The sequence below is a fragment of the Cornus florida genome, unplaced genomic scaffold (genome assembly GCF_030987335.1).
Source record: "Cornus florida cultivar Cherokee Brave unplaced genomic scaffold, ASM3098733v1 CherokeeBrave_3.0.0_Hap2_Chr09, whole genome shotgun sequence".
Taxonomy (NCBI): Eukaryota; Viridiplantae; Streptophyta; class Magnoliopsida; order Cornales; family Cornaceae; genus Cornus; species Cornus florida.
Window position 1 is genome coordinate 80,521,842 of NW_026775579.1, and position 13,477 is coordinate 80,535,318.

Genomic DNA, 13,477 nt, shown 5'->3' on the forward strand with positions numbered 1-13,477 from the left:
AAGCATACCTTCCCTTGTCTAACAACCATCACACACCATGGGCGCGTTCACACACACACACACACACACACACACACACACACAGACCTTTTTATAAATGAGCATGTTGAAATTGATTTGGACGTTTGTGCTTTGGTGTACCTGTTAAAGTTGAGATGGGGGTGTCAAAAACTATCAACTTGGTTAGAACAATGTATATTTATTTGTCAACTTGTGCTTTCGTGATGCCCTTTAGTATGTCTATTTGCTAAGAAAGAGACAGTGCATTGTATATTTATATGTCAACTTGTGCTTTCATGATGTTCTTTAATATGTCTATTTGTTAATATAGAGATTTGGGTGTCCACAGGGGATGTTCATGAAAGCCAAGCACATGGCATAGTTGATATTTGTTTTCAAAAAAAATTGTTTTGAAAAGTTTGCATATTTTTTCCTTGATCTTTAACAATGAATACGAAACTGGTGGTTTGAATGTGATGCATTGGTAGTTGCAAATGGTTTGGTTTCTCACTTGCTCATGAAGTGGCTAAATTTTCGAAAGGCCACCTTCACTCTCATGTTTACAGCTACAGATTGTTATCCTTTTGGTCTTTGTAATGTTTTTCCTTTCCAGTTTTTATATATTTTTATTGTTATTATTTTTAAAATAAACACGGATCTAGTGGATTAGAATTTTAGAACGACCATTTATTAATTTTTTATTTTTTCATAGGGTAAAGTTTATTTACACACAGCCCTTTTGGGTTGAATGCGACTTCCTTTTTTAGAGTTGAAGGATACACCACTAAGGTGAAGGCTTCGGTGGTATGATTGATCTGTTTTAATACTATTAAAATGTACATTGTAAGAATAATGGGGAGCCGAAAGCTTTCCATTCGTTCAAATGTACTCAGTTTGGATTTACATGGGACTTGGTTGAGCAATCCGGTAGATGCCGCCACTGTCCATTTTATTTTAACTGACTTCAGTAATACGGCAGCATCCGCAGCTCTCCATTTTGTTTTAACTCAGGACGACAAAAAAAAAAAATTCATGACCCAAATTTTAAATAGAAAGGAGAAAAAGAGCGAGTTACTGACCTCTATTTAGTTCACAATAAATGAAGAATATATAAATAACATGAAATATAAGTATCAACTTCTATTTGGTTCACAATGAATGAAGAATATATAAATGGCATGAAATATAAATATCAATTGATGGGGTTCTGAAATCAGTTATATGAATCCACACCCCATACAATCTCTCTAGTCTTTGAAATCTTCACCATTTGTACCAAAGTAGTTGTGGGTAAAAGTCTCAAACTAAAATAATTGGGCGATCCACTAACAAGAAATTAAATAGTTTTTTGTTTGTTTTGAGAAACATTTTCTTTCATGTAGTTGGATTGATTCTTTGTTTTGCTATCAACCCTGTAACTCCTTTACCACTCCCATGTTTAATTAATCACTTTTGGTCATTATTAATTTTATAAATTTGTAAAAAATTAGGAAAAATTAGGATGAAACTAAGATATTGACTTCTTATTTATTTATTTCCTGTAGTTGGATTTTTGAGACCGTTTGAATCGATGGAATATTGTTTTTGTTTTTGGAACCAGTTGCCATCTTTGTTGAAATCAGTGCTGGCACGTGGCACCATGAATTTGTTCCAGATAGCAAATTGAATATAATTATAATAATATATTTTTTTCTTCAATTAACATGACAATTAATAGTGCAGCAAATCAAAAGTATAAGTGCAGAACAGTGCAATAATAAAAAATTTAAACAACCATCATTATTTGCAATATATATATATATATATATAAAATAAAATAAATTACAGTAATTTTTTATTGAGTAAAATAACATCCAGAGTTACAGGTTAGTGATATTTCTTTGTCGGCTTTAAGTTCCATTAAGAATAAAAATGGATGCACAACAAGAAGAAATTTTGAGGAAGTAATAAAAAAGGGAAGACAAGAAAAGAAAGAAAGAAAAAAAAGGAGAGTAAGGGGAAGAAGTTAGGGTTTGATTAGAGAAGAGGAAATCGAAGAAATTTGAAGATGATGAGTAAAAGAGTAAAAAAGAATTGGTCCAGAATGTTTGAGCTTGAAAAGCAGCGATAAATTATGGGAAGTGATTGAGAGCCTTTTGCCATTGGTGGACAATTTTGAGAGAGCCAAGCAACAAATGAAACTAAGGAAACTGCAGTGAGAAGCTATAAGTTGTTGTTTGTGGTAACAATTACTCTACCATAAAGTATAACCTTCTTTTGGACACCCCAAAATGCATGTTACTGGCGAACGCCTTCGTAGCCCAGTGGTTGGGTGAATCAATGTCACAAATAGTGTTTTAAGAGGGCTGTGTTTTATCAGTAATTTGTGAGCCTAATAAATACTGTGCAGGTGAAGTATGAGGAGCAATTTGTAATTAGTGTGTACTTACTAGATACAAAAGGCATTCATGTTATGTTTGGGAGCACAACATTGGTGCCTTGGATGTGGCATAGGAGGAAGTTTATCTCAAAATTTATATTAAATTTTCTCCGATTCCAAATTCAAAGTGCCGATTCGGTGTGGCCAAATATAGCATCAGTGTTATGTTATGCACCTTCTTATGCCATCTTTTATTTTGGGTTTCTTCTTCTTTTGGTTACAGCTGCATGAGGCCATTGCTCATTCCGAGTCGCAAGAATTCGAAAGTGGGATAATTGTTAAAGATTTCGTCTCGGGTTTTTCCTTGGAGGGCGACTACCAGGTAATTCTATTCCAATTGGCCATTTATGAAGCTTTTACGTTTGCAATTTTTTTTTCTTTCTTTGTTTCTGTATTTATTACTCAACTTTTTCGGGTGCATGAATGTGGATGTTGCAATTTGCAAGTGGCAATTGTCTGAGAGTTATTTTTATTTACATAACCAATTATATTGGATCCTGGTTTTAATATTTCCTGATTTAACTTCAATTTATCTTGATGACGATGATATTATAGCTTTAGGAACGGAACACATTGGTAACCCATCCTAAATATTATGCTCTTAAACATGTATTCTTTGCATTGCCATTCTTATTTGAATATATTTCTTTGCTTGTGCATTTCTTTCTACTTTTTTATTGCCTGAACTTTAATCATCTCGTATATGGTGTAGCTTCATTTTTCCCTTATTTCCTGCATATAAAACATGATCATACATCACATCACATGCTATCTGACTCCTGATTATCATTGGCAATTTAATAAGCTTATCCTATCAGTGTTAAAATATAGTCCACCCTAAAACTATGATCCTTTCATATGACCTTCCTAGAAGAGTTGGCCTGAATACAGATGGTCCTAAAATTCTGCGGATGGTGCTCATACAAATAAGATTTCATGTTTGGGCCTTAATGGTCAAGGTATCGAGATTGGTAGACAGAGAAGAAAGAAAAAATACAAATAAGAAGTAGTGTGTTTCGAAAGGTAAAACGTTTAATGGATGATTTTTTGGCCAAATATTATCCCATTTGCATGCTTTATCTCCAACTTAAAAGTGGAATACAGTAAAAAAGGAAAGAAAATTTTAAGTGGAAAGAAGTAGAACTTGCTTCCAAAGAAAAACAGACATTGCTTGCCGTAAAAGGCAAGTGTAGTGTAGAAAATACTACTAAACTTGATATCTGTTATTCTCAATAAATTTATCTTTCAAGCCTATCCACTGTTTGCTACAAATGTGGACTTAATTTTCTTAAGTACAATCAAGGCATCATTCATGTTGATCCTTTTCTCAGGTGAATCATTTGAACAATCCATGGCCAAACTCAAGACTGATGATATAGATTGCTCCTTTACAAGGAAATGTTTGTCCTCTCTTCCTATCAAATTGGCGTCCAAAACTGCAAATGGAGAATCATCTAATGCTTCCTTCACCCAACGCTTCAAGCTCATCTCTCCAGCAAACAAGTCATCCGTTGGCTTTTTCCTTGTGAATACTTCCATCAACATGATACCATAACTATAGACATCGCCTTTTGTAGATACTATTCCTTCAGTCCCGTATTCTGTGCATGACATTAACATTTACTATAAAATCATAGAATGAAGCTAAATTTTAACAGTAAAAAAGACAACTACAAAATTTAAAAAATTAATAAGAAAACTTGAACTTGAATTGAAATTACAAGCATTGAACTTTACCTGGTGCCATATAACCAATTGTTGCCAAAGTCCTGGTTTGTGCCATAAAATCCCCATCACCCAAGAGTTTGGCAATACCGAAATCAGCAATATGTGCAATCATATTTTCATCGAGCAGGACATTGCTAGGCTTCAAATCACAGTGAAGAATGGGTGTTGGCTGACCATGATGTAGATATTCCAAGGCTGATGCCACATCTATCATTATGTTTAACCGTTGTAGGATATCCAAACAATAGTTGTGAGAATATAACCACTTCTCAAGGCTCCCATTAGGCATGTACTCGAGTACCAAGGCTTTGAAATCCATGTTCGTGCAGCTGCTGATGATTTCAGTAAGGTTTCGATGGCGAATATTACGCATTACCTCACATTCGACATCAAAACTCTTGAATGCTGCTTCTGATTGCAAATTAAAAACCTTTACTGCAATATTTGTCCCATCTGAAAGCGTTCCACCATAAACAGAACCAAAACTCCCCTTCCCAAGTAGGTTCGTTTCATTAAATGCATTTGTTGCTTGCAGAAGCTGATGGTACGAAATCCTTCTCCATGTAAGAGGTACTGAATCAGCTTGGGTAGGTAATCTGGAATTATCTTTTTTGTGCCTCATCAGTACATATAGAAGGGCCAGCACAAGGATTGCTGATGCTATTATAGTGGGTAAAATGTATTTCAATAGAGGCACAATTTTTGACTTTGATCGTTGGAGTGCGTTGGTTTTGCACAGCGGGACTTGTAGTCTGGACACACCACAGAGTGCATCATTATACATAAATGACTGAGCTGTAAAGTTCTTGAAACATCCTCCTGTAGGAATTTCTCCTTGCAATCTATTGAAGGACACATTCAAATAGTGAAGATACTTGAGTTTTTCTAAGGACTTGGGAATGTCTCCGGACAGATTGTTACCTGATAGATCCAAAAATTCCAAGCTTATTAAGTTGCTCAGTGATTGAGGAATATGTCCTTGTAGTTTATTATGCCCCAAGGATAAATTTACTAATGATTGAGCGCCTCCAATGGTGCTAGGGATGTCACCTGATAACTGGTTCCATGACAAGTCTAATTGTGTTATGACCTTCAAATTCCCGATTTCTAATGGTAGATTGCCTCTCAGAGAATTTGTGGATAAATTTAGACCCAACAGGTTATGAAGGCTCCACAAGTTTGAGGGTATCATGGAAGTCAAGTTGTTGGAGTCTAAGTAGAGTCTTCTTAGGGACTTGAGTTCTCCGAAGCATGTTGGTATCGGTCCATAAAGGTTATTGTTACTTACGTAAATGTCTCCGAGCATGGTTAACTTGCAGAGATCATTTGGAATGGGTCCTTGTAGTCTATTGTGTTCAAGATACAGTTGTACGAGATTTTGTAACCTTCCGATTGTTGGTGGGATAGGTCCGGTCAACTCGTTGCTATCCATGCTTAGATGTCCTAAGCCACTCAAATTGCCGATTCCACTAGGAATGCTGCCCTTGATTTTTGATCCAAATGCTTGAAAAATTTGAAGAGAAGTAGACAAATTCCCAATTGAATCCGGGAGTATGCCATTAAATTGATTTAATGCTATGCTCAATTTTTCCAAATGTCTGCAATTGGTCAAAGAAGTTAAAAATCTTAATTCTGGAGTAGAAGATTCCCTTGTCAAATTATTTTGAGCAATGTAGAGCCGTTGTAGTAATGTTAAACTACCAAGCGAATATGGTATAGAACCGCTGAATGAGTTGGTAGACAAATGTAGGAGAATAAGCTTAGAGGCATTGGAGATAGAGCTTGGGATTTCTCCACTGAGTTTATTATTGCCCAGATAAAGCTCTTCAAGACTGGGAAGCCAAAGCCCCATGTCTGAAGGAAGACGGCTTGAGAAGTGATTAAATCCCAGATCAAGGAGTTTTATGGTTGACACATTGAATATTTTGAATGGAATGGGGCCAGTTAACCTGTTTACAGCAACATACAATCTCTCAAGATCAAGATTTCCAATTTGTTCTGGCAATGTACCTAGCACAACATGAACACCATTTTATTATTCATTAAGCTTTACCCTGATGGGCGTATTTTAAAATAATCACACACTTGCATTCTGGTAAAAAAAAAAAAAAAATACACAGTTGCATTGAAGCGATTTTTGTTCCTCAATTATTATATGATGTGGGTCTCGCAATTGTGCCACATCAACACAAATATGGTTATCCCAATAGGGATAATTTTATTGCTGCTTATCTTTGTTTACAATGCGCCTGTTTGCAATAGAGCAAATTGTCGCTCTTCACATAATTGTTCTCTTTTATAAAAGACCTGGGGTTATGCACCTCCTCGTCCCAAAAAAAAGAAAAAAATCATAATAAATAGGTTACTATGAATAGTTGAAATAGAAAACACTTAAACATTTAACATGTGGTCCTCCAAACCCATAGAGAATCTAATTTTAGGATCTTTTGGTCTTACAAGCTTACATTTAAAAAAAAAAAAAATAAGTTCATAAAGTCAGAACATTACTTGTATAGTTGTATACATATCTCATTTTACCTCTTTTTATTTTATTTTATTTTTTTTATTTTTTATTTTTTAATTTTTTTGGTGACAACCTAGATTTTCAGGGCTTGATTTTTATTATACAGATTTTTTTGGGGTTTATTTTGTTAGTTGAGAGATATTATTTATTTTGGTTTTTGTTCATTATTTTATTTTAATGGGTTACGTGTCCTAATTTGGAGGAAGGAGATGGGTAATTGATTAAGTTTGTGATAGTTCGTCTTTTGTGTTTGTTTTTAGTTGGGCGAAGTACAAAAAATCCCCTGTAGTTTGAAAAATGTACAAATAACACCCTCGTGTTCAAATCACACCGTAATATGAAAAGTGAGCAAATGAGGGATTCTGACTCCAAAAAGTGACATGTGTAGGTCATGTGGCCCAAAAATGTCCCTAAATACCAACACTACCTTTTTGGACTTCCCAAACTACCCCTCAATGAGAAATTATTAGGTAGTCCGGTGCACCACCTCAGCTATGGTCCCGGACAATCCTAGCCATCCATCTGTCCAGAAAAATTACACCTCATCAATAATCTTTACACATTAACTTTACATATTCTCACTTTACTCTTCTCTCTCTACACCCTCATGTCGACCAGACAATGAAATCGTACTTTTCCGGCGGTAGATCCTGCGTGGAGTGAACTAGAGTCTCGTCTAGGTCGATGAAGATCGTCTTTTTCTTTGGGGACATCAACGGTGGGAGGCGATTTTTGAAGTAAAGTGACCAACATGTTCGATCCTCTTCATGAAAGAGTTGAGATCATGCCATGGTTGTGGGAGATGATTGATACCCTTGTTTTTTATTTGGTGAAGATCTTGATCAAGCGACGATGGCAGGAGTAAATCGATTTGTTTATCATTGAGACAACGATGGAAGAGTTGAGATCACGCCGAAGACTGTAGGTGTCACCGGCTAAACCATGCCGCCCACGTGAATCATGTTGCTGTTTCGTCGTCTGAACCATGCTACCATTGTGAGACCTTGGGCATGGTTGTTTTGCCGGAATACACAGTGGTTGCGATGGTTGTGAGGGTGAGGAAGGTAATTGTAATGTCCCAAATTTTTTCTGAATTTTTTTTCAAAATTTTAATTAATTTATTTTCTGTGCCTAGTTTTGCACGCCACGCGGGCCTCGAGGGTCATTTAAGTTATTTTCTTGAGCTGAAAGTTCTAGAAATGTATTTTTAATTATTTTAAGTCATTTAGAAGTGGTGGTGCCATTTTTAGAAACTTTGAAGTCGGAACGACTTCTGGGCTCGGGAACCTCTCCCGGTTTTGGCCCTTATATAGGGGTGTTGTGGACTTTTTGCATATATTCATACATGTATCTTTAGCGTAGAGGGAGATATTTTAGGGATCATTCGGGATTTGTGAGGAAGGAGAGGGACACTAGAGTAACTTCACACAAAATTAGTAATCAAGCAAATTGTGACAAGTGGCAAAATGAGGGACACATACTCATTTTGATTTGTTAAACCAATTCATCTTCCTCCTTATTTCGGCAAATGAGTCTCTCTCTCTAGCTTTTCTTCTCTCTCTATATATCCATATATCTATACACCTCCTTCAAGCCTTAAGGCCAATTTTGAGGGGTTTAGGGTTAGATTTTGGGAAGGAGCAAGAAGGGTGTTTTAATCTACACATCAGGAGCTTTCATTGGAGAGCAATCTTGTTAGCATTTTGGGGATTTCGAAATTATGTGTGGCTTAGGGCTTGTTTGGTTGGCTTCCTTTGAGGTAGGGGTGTCTAATCCATCTTTCTTTGCCTTCCATTGAGTTTTATGATGTTAATTTCATGATTTGAGCGGCCAAGTTGATTATGTATTGTTATACATATCATAGGTTAAGGTTCTTAGTTGACAATGGTATCTGTATGTGATGAAACTTGTATATCTTGGTGCTAAAGTGTGTAAATTTCTTAAGCATGTGCATTTATGTGATGAAATGAATTTGAATATATTTATTTAACTTATATGCATGTTTTGTGAACTTGAAATGCCCTTGAAAAGTTAAACATGACTCTAATATAAAATGGTGAAATGATGATTACCATGTTAGATTGTTGTTGATAAAGTATCTTATATATGGAAAACATGAATGAGTAAAATGGGATATCATGAATTACTTGATTTCATGATGAAGAATCTTGTTCAATGATCACATTGATTTACTAGTTGCATGCATGACATTGGCATGGTCATGGGGTTGAGTTGAGTTGGTTTATCAAGTGGAATGAATTTTCAAGAAGTTTGAAAAAGGATTTTTAGAAAAGAACCAGATATCGCGAGTTCGGGGCTAATTCAACCTAGAGGGAGCACGTGCCGGATTTGGACGTGAAAAATTGAATTAACTAGGCCTCAAATGGTCGTCAGATTTGAGACCAGGATAGTTGATCAATCTCGCCTTGGTAAAGTTGGTTAGCAGTTTCGGTGTGACTTGTGTTGGTTTGGGATTGAAGTCGGGAGAGTATAGCATCTTCATAGCATTCATTTCATACTTGTGCATATTCAAATTATGTAAAGAATGTCTTTTGGGGTAAAGTGTTTTGTTATTATATTGTTAAGATTCCCAAGTATGATCCCGAACACTATTTTTCCCATTCATTATTTGTTTGACTCAAGGGAGTCTAAAGTCAGTGTTTTAGACATCTCCTACTAAGCCCGGTGCTCACCCCTTCCTTCAATATTTTCAGGTCATGGTAAGGATGTAGTGAACGACGCACCTTCACAAATGAAGGTGTAGGCGAAGTACTATTCTTTTTGTAGTTTTTGTATCAATGCTTAGTTTATGACGACTATTTTGTAAAGAGACTACTATTCGTTGAAACTATATAAGGCATTGTATTCGTGGCCACAAAGGCCTTGACCATGTAACCATATTCTTTTGGACTACCTTTATATATATTTTGGGATATGTAAATGACGATAATGACGTACATTAGTATAGTAGCAATGATGGATGCATCAGAAATGATCTTATATGGATCATTGCATTATGTTGTTAATTTCTATGTATATTAATGCATGGTGATGTTTAGCACATTATTTTCATGAGTTTGGACAGGTGTTGAATGGTCAAAATGACCAAATTATAGCTCGGGAAGAGGAACCATTCAAAAAGGGGCAAAAAGGGTCCAACCCCACTTTTTTTTTTTTTAAATCAGTGGGGATTGATCCTCCTCCAAAATAGAAGGGGGGATCTGCCAGGGGGTGGGCGATAGATCCCCCACCAAGTGGGATCGATCCCCCCCTCCAAAACAGAAGGGGGGATCTACCGGGGGTGGGCGATCGATCCCCCACCAAGGGGGATCGATCCCCCATTTTCCATTTTTTAAAAAAATTGTCTCTGAACTTTGAACACCCATAATTTCTTCGTTTTAAACCTAAATAGGGTCATTCTTGAGTCCAACTTGCACGTTTTTTAGTCATCTTTCTAATGGTGTAGGTCTCATTCCATAATTTTTACATGAAAGGACCATTTTACCCTTATTAACTCTAGGGACCTAGAGTGAGCCCGTAGTTGAGGTTATCACTATTTCATGATCCGATTTGGTTGGAAACGATTGGTGTGCCATCATTATGACTCCTAGAATATGGAAAGTTATATAATGACCATTTTGCCCTTAGTTCCCTCGAGTTGGGTTGGTACCTGATTAATGATTCGGATCCACAGATTTGCGTTGTTACAATGATTATGGTTCTTGAGGCTAGATTTTTGCCGGAATACAGTGTCAAGAAATAGATCGGGAAAAGTGCATTGATGATGGCAGTTTCCGGTGAGTGCTGTGGCGGCGCCGGCGGTGGATAGGTGACTGTGGATAGGTGTTTTTTTTTATATTTTATTATGGTTGTGGGAAGGGGATTGTGGTGGTGGTGGGCTGTGGTGGTGCCTGTGTGTTCGTGGTTGCGGGGTGGGGATGGTGGTGGTAGGGGCGATTACAGTGATGGTGCGTTGTTTGTGGGAGATGATTATATTTGTTGGACTAAATAAACGGTGTCGTATCCCCACGGGTCCTTTGAGGTAATTTCCTCTTTTAAGATTTTTTAATTCTTTTTGTTATATGTATAGTGAAGGGCATTTTAGTTTGTTTGCCTATCTCACTTTATTTACCTGACAATAAGCCCTCATTTGCTCACTTTTCATAGTACGGGGGGTGTGATTTGAACACGAGGGGTGTTATTTGCACAATTTTCAAACTATAGCAGTGTTTTTTTGCACTTCACCCATTTTTAGTGGGATTCCTTTAGTTTTGGTGATAGTTACGTATCATATAACTCCGTATGTATTTGATATTGGTGAGATGGTGGTGCACATGGAGGCAAAGAAATAAAAAGGAAACTAATGATGATGGTGGGGTCTGCTGTTGAATTATTGTACCAAATATTGGTGATTTTGCTTCAAATGGTTTTTATTAAATGTTTTGATTAAATGCATATGTATTTTGTTTATATATTCACATGAATATGTATATTTTGTGAAGCTATTTTGTTAAACTTTCATGAAATTCTTATTGTGTTTTTTTTTTAGTGGGACTTCTTGTCTCACCACCCTCCAGTTTCAGGTACCAAAGATGCTTGAGGATTGTTAGTTGCGGGTTTAGAGAGGAGTTGTGTTGCGGGATTTTTATGTCTATTTGAAGATTAATTAGACATGTATTTTTTATTAGGATTTTGATTCTTGTATGTTGGAGGATCTTTTGTATTATGGATGTCATTTTTATTTTTGATTGTAGGGGATTTTTGATGTATTTGAGGATTGTATTAGAATTTTTGGGTCGTTACAGTATAGTATCTGAGCCTATACCTAGCTGGAAGTGTGAGTGTAGTGATGATGTAGATGGTGTGAATGAGTGAGTTTTTAGTATCGGCTAGCTACCACTCGTAGCTGGGTGTGTGTGGGCGGATGTCGTTCACTGGCTAGCTAATGGGGATGGTTAGTTATTGTGAATGGGCATATGGCCCTTGTTTGTTATTGGTTTTATTTTGAGTGGGAAGGTGACGACATCGATTAGCTACCACAACATTTGCGGAGTGTGTGGGTGGGTGACTAGCACTGTCAGCTACCAACACGTTTTACATGTCACGATATCTCACATCGCTTTGGGTAATGATTTATGGATTTTGTTTTGTGATTGTTGATGTTTTTGGATATGCGAAAACTGTTGGATCTAAATTTCGGGAAAGAAATTCTTTTTAAGTGGCGGAGAATGTGACAACCTGGATTTTCAAAGCTTGATTTTTATTATACTGATTTTTTTGTGGTTTATTTTGTTAATTGAGAGAGATTATTTGTTTTGGTTTTTGTTCATTATATTGTTTTAATGGATTAGAGATCTTTTGTCTTTTGTGTTTGTTTTTAGTGAGATTCCTTTAGTTTTGGTGATACTCACGTAGCATATATGTGTATATATATATATTTGTAATACTGTAATTGATATGGGTGAGATGATGGTGTCTTGGTTTGTCGTATCGTTCGATAAACGATGTATCGGTCGATACGTGACCCTTTTTCAAATTCTATATGTGATCTGTATTGGTCAGTTTATACTGATTTTGTCCGAGTTCGTTACATTGCACCGTGATCGATACTGCGAACCATGGTTCGCCGTATCTGACGATACGCGACCATTTTTCAAGTCCGATACGCGACTCGTATAGGCCAGTTTATACCAACTTTGTTCGAATCCGTTACACCGCACCGTGACCGATACTGCGAACCCAGGTGCATGTGGAGGCAAAGAAATGAAAAGGAAACTAATGATGATGGTGGGGTCCGCTGTTGAATTATTGTGCCAAACCATTGATTTGGCATTTGTCTTGCGTGAGACATTGTATTGGTAAATGCATCTATATATGAGGTGTGTTTTGGGTCTGTGTGAGCAATCAGATAAAGGGAGAGTTAGAATTTATAAGAAGAGAAAGTAAGGAAACAGATAGAGAAAGTTTGAGTACAGAGACAACCGAGATTTTCACATAGGGCCAAGAGTTGGAGAAGATGATCCAGTGAGGAAAATATTTGTTTGGGTAGGGTTCTCTATACTTTGAATGGCTTGGGGTAATTTTGCTTTAAATGGTTTTTATTAAATGTTTTGATTAAATGCATATGTATTTTGTTTATATATTCACATGAATATGTACATTTTGTGAAGCTGTTTCGTTAAACTTCTATGAAATTCATGTTATGGTTTTTCTTATTGGACTTCTTGTTTCACCACCCTTCAATTTCAGGTATAAAGAGGTTTGAGGATTGCTAGTTGCAGGTTTAGAGAGGAGCTGTGTTGCGGGATTTTTATGTCTATTTGAAGATTAATTAGACATGTATATTTTTTTAGGATTTTGATTCTTATATATTGGAGGATCTTTTGTATTATGGAGGTTATTTTTATTTGTAATCATTGGGGATTTTTGATGTATTTGAGGATTATTGTATTACAATTTTCGAGTCGTTACATTTTTTGTCTATTTATCTACATATCTGTGTCAAAATTGATCAAATATATTCTTATGTGCACCCAAGGAGTTATCAATTAGTTTTAATTTATAGATGATCTTATCTTGGATTTTGTTTATATTAAGAATTCTATTGTAAAGAGAAATTTATTATACTTCAATTTCTATTTTCATATTATTAGATATCCCTCAGGCAATTTCCTTGTCAGCCCCACCCAAGGAACACAGACAATGGTTTATTTTAATATATGACTTTGTTGAGGAGGATATTTTAACCACAGGCACGTTACTAGCTTATTTTATAATTGAAGTTATGGTGCTTAGAAAGTGGATCT

General features: G+C 36.2%; 1 protein-coding gene across 1 annotated transcript; it reads right to left on the reverse strand.

The window, feature by feature from the left end:
* Positions 1-3,670: 3,670 nt before the first annotated feature.
* LOC132273839 (receptor kinase-like protein Xa21) lies at positions 3,671-5,744 on the reverse strand. Its single transcript, XM_059774920.1, has 2 exons — positions 4,157-5,744; positions 3,671-4,020 (listed from the first exon to the last, which is right to left on the reverse strand). Exons 1-2 carry the CDS (start codon positions 5,577-5,579, stop codon positions 3,671-3,673), a joined length of 1,773 nt encoding a protein of 590 aa, XP_059630903.1. The 5' UTR covers positions 5,580-5,744.
* Positions 5,745-13,477: the final 7,733 nt, after the last annotated feature.